The sequence below is a fragment of the Cyphomyrmex costatus genome, unplaced genomic scaffold (assembly GCF_001594065.2).
Source record: "Cyphomyrmex costatus isolate MS0001 unplaced genomic scaffold, Ccosl1.0 scaffold296, whole genome shotgun sequence".
Taxonomy (NCBI): Eukaryota; Metazoa; Arthropoda; class Insecta; order Hymenoptera; family Formicidae; genus Cyphomyrmex; species Cyphomyrmex costatus.
This window is the reverse complement of record NW_017277082.1, coordinates 877,960-885,034: the sequence shown is the minus strand read 5'-3', so window position 1 is coordinate 885,034 and position 7,075 is coordinate 877,960. Positions and strand designations below refer to the sequence as shown.

The 7,075-nt window shown below is 37.9% G+C and overlaps 1 protein-coding gene across 1 annotated transcript in view; it reads left to right on the top strand.

Moving 5' to 3' along the window:
* LOC108775281 (uncharacterized) overlaps positions 1-3,449 on the top strand; it is a 71,357-nt gene extending 67,908 nt beyond the window's left edge. Inside the window, exons 16-17 of the mRNA XM_018541592.1 lie at positions 1,185-1,402; positions 2,308-3,449. Coding sequence (XP_018397094.1) covers positions 1,185-1,402; positions 2,308-2,583 — 494 coding nt within the window. The 3' untranslated portion in view covers positions 2,584-3,449. The remainder of the gene's footprint in view (positions 1-1,184; positions 1,403-2,307) is intronic.
* The last annotated feature ends 3,626 nt before the right edge of the window (positions 3,450-7,075 follow it).

Genomic DNA, 7,075 nt, shown 5'->3' with positions numbered 1-7,075 from the left:
GGGACCGCGGTGGAACCTCTCCTTTTGTTATTTAAAAAAAAAAAAAATAAAAAACAAAAAAAAAAAAAAAAAAAAAAAAAACAAACAACCGTATGTCTTAATGATGGAAAATAATATATTCTGATTTATTCTGGGATCAGCTCCTTTCATGTTGAGCTTGGAGCACGGTTACTTTTAAAGGTAAGGGACTGACGTATTCGCCACTTGTTTCCTATGTGTTTTCGATGTTACATTACAGAATTTCCACACACCAGTATTTTTACTTTTACGTGACGACGTCCGAGTGTTGGCAATATTTGTGAATCGTTTGGCACAGTAAGCAACCATAATGCTTCTTTTTGCTCATTCACGTGCTGTCGCGCCGCGTACTGACGCCAGCACTCGGTGTCCTCCGTCTTTTTTTTCTTCTATCTGGTATGATGGCACCTCACGCTAATTACCCTCAAAACACCCCGATATTGTCCCGATCATACCATTTCCACGGCACTCCTGTCAGGTTCGTGCGTCTCTTACCGAGTCGGAGCACACGCTTGATCGAATGAGCCTCAAAGTGCCTTTCGCTTTTCGCCGAGATGCGTTTATCACTTTGGCACGAACCGTACGCAGAAGAAACCGTATCGTCCCATTATCTTGAGATAACAATAAGCTACAAATGCAGTGACTTGGGACGAGCGAAGTGAGAAAAAAAAAAGCAATATATATTATAGTAGAAAAGTATTTTATTCAGATCTGCATAATTACGGCATTTCACTAAATCGCTTCGCCTGAGTCGCTGTCTGAACCGATCCTTAACGTAAATTTTAAATGCTCGCTACATTTCCATCTGTATCGCATAAGATCCCGTAAATCCTTGTTCGGATTTTCCGATTTAACGCTTTCCAATCGTGAACGAAAACAGAAAATAGAAAAAAAAAAGTCAGATTCATCAAAATGCTTGTATTTAAATTCGTACGAACTTCCGTCGGGAGAACATTCAAGTTGTAACAATTTCCAGTAGTTTTTCCATTTATCACGTATCACATATTAGGGTCGCATTGAGACGAAAGGACGTACGAATCGCGCCGTGCACGCTTGATTGCGAGTGAAACCGAGTCTCTGGAAATCGGGAAATATACGATATAATCTCTCTTTCGACCGTATAACGGGCAATCGATCAAACTGGACCGTGTCTGTCCTGTCTCCAGGGTTGGAAGCCGGTGGTCCGGCTCACGGGGGTGCGGTAGGCACGGGTCAGGGTAACTCGAGCGGTAGCGGGACCGCCGGTGTCCAGAGCGAGGATCTCTACACACTGGAGGCTGAAATCACCGAACTCCAGAGAGAGAACGCCCGGGTCGAGTCACAGGTCTTGCGCTTGCGCTCGGATATCACCGCCATGGAGAATCAGCTCAAGCAGGGAGAAAAGGTCAGTATTTGCTCAGTCGGTAGTATACCGTGTGCCGAATAATTAAATAACAAACAATTTTGTATATATGTTTAAGTAGAAACTTGATTATTTTTAGATAGATCTTTGTGCTTCTTAGATAATCGCGTTATGGCCTTATCATGATCGCAAAATTCTATTTCATTTTCAAAGCTAAATTATTACTAAATTCTAATACCATCATAAGATAATACATATGTTGTATGTTATTTAACAATTCTTTATATTGTTATTATAGAAAATTAATATATTACGTAAAGTAATATATTAATAATAATTATATTGACTAACTTTTTTTATTAACCGTATGCTGATATTATAAAAGCGAACTAACCGCTGGTTGATCAGCTAGTTTGCCTCCAGTAAACTATTTATTATTTGTTGTTAAAACGATGACCTATAACGTCAGCTTCTTTACTGGGCTATTTAATTCGCATATCAAAAAGAATTTGGGAATATTTTATTTTAAATTTTGCTAGCAAAATAATTAAAAATAAGTTCTAGGATGACTCTGAGTGCGTTTCGAAATACGCATAAAGCGCATGATGCATCATTTGTCCTTGTTATTTATCAAATAATAAAGAACGATAACATAATACATTATGTACTTTATACGTAACATATGTAATGTACTCTCTCTCTCTCTCTCTCTCTCTCTCTCTCTCTCTCTCTCTCTCTCTCTCTCTCTGAGATGGCCCTATTGCTTTAGAAACTGTTGGCTCTAGAACAATTTTGTGTATATTTAAGTAAGCATTCTTGTTGTAGTTGAATAATGATTTCCCATTGTTTCTTATCAAGAGCATGAATGAATATGATGATTGTCGTTGAAATAATGTTTTCACAGGCATCTTGCATTAACAAAAACATCCTGTCATTTCTTTTTGCAGGAAACCACAACGATAACTCAGCGTAACAATAATTTAACCGAGTATTATCAGTCGCTGCGCGACAACATGATCACTCTGCTGGAGCAAGTGCGAATACCAAACGCCCCGGGCGGACCGCAGGAGAAAATAGGCCATGAGAACTTCGACAGTTACCTGACGAAATTGCAGACTCTGTGCACCGCCGACGGCTACTGCACCGATGAGAGCAACCGGCCAATTTACGAGACGGTGAAGACCGCCCTGCAGGACTTCACGGTCCTGCCGACACCCATCTGAGACCATCCTTAAAGATCGACGATCTGGTACTGAGCGTCGCTCTCGGAACTCGCGCGACCAAGCGATCTGTCGACGTATTCGTGACGCGGATCGCAAGTCGTTCCACTCTCGTCCACTGAATACGAGTGAACGCGGAATGGTGCGAGAGAACGGTGCCCAGTTCCCATGAAAATGTGGACACGTATATAAGTCGACACGAGTACGTACACACGAAAAGAAACTGCGTCGATCGTGACTGAGCACCGCGGATCGGCCTATCGACCTATAGGAGAAACCCGGCTTCGTGCATGACGCGTGTGATTCATCCGGATGTTGTGAAGAATCCAGGCGTGCGTCACACGTACATCGCTCGCGTGAATTTCGGACTACATCACTTGACGACGTCAACCTTACGATCATTGCACGTAGTATATACGATCGTCGGAAGACGATTGTCGGTGAAAGTCGTCGTGGCCATGCCACGGCTCGTAGGCTTATTTAGGAAACGATAGATAACGGCATCTAACCACCGCACCGGTATGACGACTCCATCGGGGCAATCGAATTAAGCTAAACGGACTATTGTTTGCGGGGAGACGTTGGCCCCCGTAACGATATATCTTTTGTACATAATGATGTCTGCATCAATTAAGTATCACTAGCGGCCGCTGCCGCCGCTTATGTACATACACAACGGGAGAAATTGCGTTTATATATTATTCGACAGGTTGATCATTAAGTCGCTCCTATAAGTCGTGTAAAAATGATTAATTTACCTGTATATCGGATTCTTGCCACTTGACGCTGTGTAACTGTTATTACCGTTTAAGCGAGGTCAGCGCGCGACTTTGCGAGGACCGAATGACGTTTCTCTGTTGAAAATCGAAAGGCTATTTATAAACCAATTTATCGGCTAACTATTTACCAGCTAGTCACTATTATTATTATTATTATTATTATCGTCATCTCATCATTATGATTATCATTACTATTACTGTAACTGTTACAACAAGTCAAATCGTTTTTAGCGACTACCTTAATCGTCATTATTGCTACCATTACTCTTACTACTGTCGATAAAATATAGTCACGAAGTATACCAACATATTTATATAATATTAATGAATCTATAAGAAAGAAACGTGCGATGCGGTGTTGTCCATAGACTGTACATAGTCACAGAGATATACAATTATTATAAGAACAAGAATCGCTGGCGATAATGAGCTGCGATTTTGATGGGCGGAAGAGAGAGTGAGGGAGAGAGAGAGAGAGAGAGAGAGAGAGAGAGAGAGAGAGAGGAGGAGGAGGAGGAGGAGAGGAAAAAATAATGCTCACGAGGTCATACGTGACCTCTTTATTAACAGCTGTCAATCGTAAGTCCGATCCTCTGTCGAATTTATGCTTGTTCGAGGCGAGTGATCAAGTCTCGATCGTTTCATCAAGGATACAAGGAAGGATCGAGCTTCGCATTCCTTCGTGATACGTCGCGACCAATTCGGTCGGAGAATATTCTTCGTATGTACTATAATTTTGGAATGTGTTGCATTCTCTCCCCTGTATATTCGCAATCACCTACGACCGCGTCGTGAGACACGTGTACATTTGTATCGGCGCGGTTGTTATTGTTTTCTTGTTTCGATATATTGCGTTTCTATTTATTTTATACGTTTGTTTTGCTGCTGGAACGAGGAATGCGAGGAATTTGTAAATATCTAAAGACCGGCTCTATGTCGTGTGTAAGAGTCGCCGCTTCTCGTTGGAGCTGTATGAATGTTATTATTATTATTATAAGACATGCCAGAATTTTCTGTTTTCGCTGATTGACCTTTTACACCCAAGTGTAAGTTAATCGATCGACATATAGATGCAAGAGACTTTTATCATCTTAACAATCTAACGCCTGATGAAAACAATGTGGAGAAACATATAATTCAACTTTAAATTCATTAAAACAAATATAAATGTAATTAAAAAAGGAAAAATTTGTTTTTGTTAATGTGAAGCGCTTATAGATCATTATTTATTATGCAAATAATGTATTTATGACATTCAACATTAGTTATACCGCCGAGAAAATGTTCTCAATATATCATAATACGTTTAGATAATTTAATTTTAATATTCTTATTTTCTCTCTTCAAATTATCATACATATATGAATTGAGAATGTCAAAATTATAAATTCATAAGATATGGATGATAAAATAGCAGACATGTCGATCGTACAATCGGTGATTTTGCCAATATGAAGCTGCATTGTGTTAAAATTATATTCGGTTTAATACAACTATATGTGTGTGTACCAGATAATGTATATAAAAAAAGGAAAAATTAATTGTTTGTCTGAGATGCTGATAAGATGAGAAAAACCAAGTGCAGAGGAAGTAAATATACTTTAACCAACCACCGTGTAGTGAGAGTAATAACAAATTACAGATAGCGATAGTCGACCGACAATTACGAATAATCTCGACGTTATAATTATTCTTGTCACTATCATTATCATTATAATTACATCATCACTGTCGTCAGATATATCCTCTTTTTTTTTATTTCGAGTTAGCGCAATTGGCATGTAAAAAGAAGATAAGAATGAGAGTGGAAAAACAAGAACCAACAATCAATAGTCACATTTTGACTTTGCAACAGAATATCTAATTTCAGTTCTGTTGCGCTGCAATTAATATACCTACTCTGCAATATTCAATATGTATGAATACGTTATTATGATATATACTAGTTTTGAATAATATTGTTATATTGCTATTATTGTCAGTATTATTTTATTATTATTATTATTATTATTATATTATTATTATTATTACTATTATTAATTTAGTATTACTATTATCGTTACGTTTTCGTCACTATTACGATTATGATTGTTGCCGTTAATAAAAATCTACAGGTATATATAAGTTCAATAACATGCTTTAAGTAAGTATAAATGTTACTCCGATTGAATAAAGGGTATTTATCGATGAATATTAATTATTTCTCCTTTCACATTGTATCTATACGAAATATTTTTAATGCTCATAAGAGGCAAAATATGTTTATATGATTTGCGTGACAGAAAAAGAAGAGCTGATTTAAAAACGGTAGTGGTATAATTTTATAATCTTATTCTTACATTGACGTTATGTTAAATACAAGATAATGTGAGCAAGATAGATAAATAATACGCGATCTTCTATCACGATATGACAATTTAGCAGGAAACAATGATACAAAAGGAGGACACGCGTGAGAACAAGAGAACAATAGGAAGAAAAACTTACCGTAGAAAAACTTAGTATTTTGTATTTGCATTTTCGATATAAAAAGTCTTATTTTACAAGCATCGCCATTGCATTCGACAGTGTTGTATCATAATTATATCTACATGTAAACAGTATATATATATATATATCACAATAAATGGACGTGCGAACGGCTTTCGCATGAGTGTGCTGTGCGCGCGTGTGCGTATTTAAAGAGACAGACACTGAGATGATATGGCAGAAGATCATTCTTCAGTAAATTACGCGCAGCTGAGTTTGCAACGCGCTAAATGCTCTATTACTGTGATTCCTCTCCGGATCATCGTGGGACGCGAACCTCTATTCGAATGCGCATTGCGATCCCGATCATAGTGTCCCGGAGTGAGAAAATCTATCGCGAACATTTCCCATCGTATATATATAAAAAGTCACGTGAACTTAATAGTGAATAGTTGAGCTGCTTATTTCGAAAGTGACATGGGTCAAATATTCATGGAACACGATGAATTTTAAATATTATATTATGTAGAGATAAATCGATGCGATTTACTTATTTTACGTGATTCCTTTAAGATTTTTTCATGTCGCTTCCGAAATAACTCACGATCATAATGAGATGAATTAAAAATACATATTCTAGAAAACACGTGTTTGCTCCGTCAATTGACTTTAAGAGATCACCGTTTCTGCAGATCGGCGTCAATCAGGCGCGACTGGAATCGTTAAATTAAATGAACAGTCGACCGCGAGCTGAACGAAACATCTGACTGTCAAAAGTCGTTATTTCATTCTCGCGGTTAGAGAACGGCCGAGCAATAGCGCAATTGATAGAAATCGCGGTCGTTTTGACATAATTCATCGCAGATGGATTCTCGTTGAGACGCGATTATTGGATTATATTTAAAAAAGTATACGATAAGTATAGACCTGTATGTTTGCAATTATGCATTGTGTATCAGTACACGCGCACCATCTTTGCCGTGTTCTTATTTTTTCTGATGCGCGCAATTTCATGAGAGATTCATTCGCGACTTTCGAGAAATAAAAAAGCGAACTTTGAATTCATGATATAATTTGAAAGTAACCACAAGTCTTATAGACAGCGTTGAATAAACTTAGATATATCGCCGTGATTAAAACGGAGTCTGTTCAACGATTCTCTGTTTCTTTCTATAGTAGGAATTACAGTAAAACGTAGTTACAAAGGAAGAATTAATCGTTCTGAGCACTAAACGATGTCAGTGCCA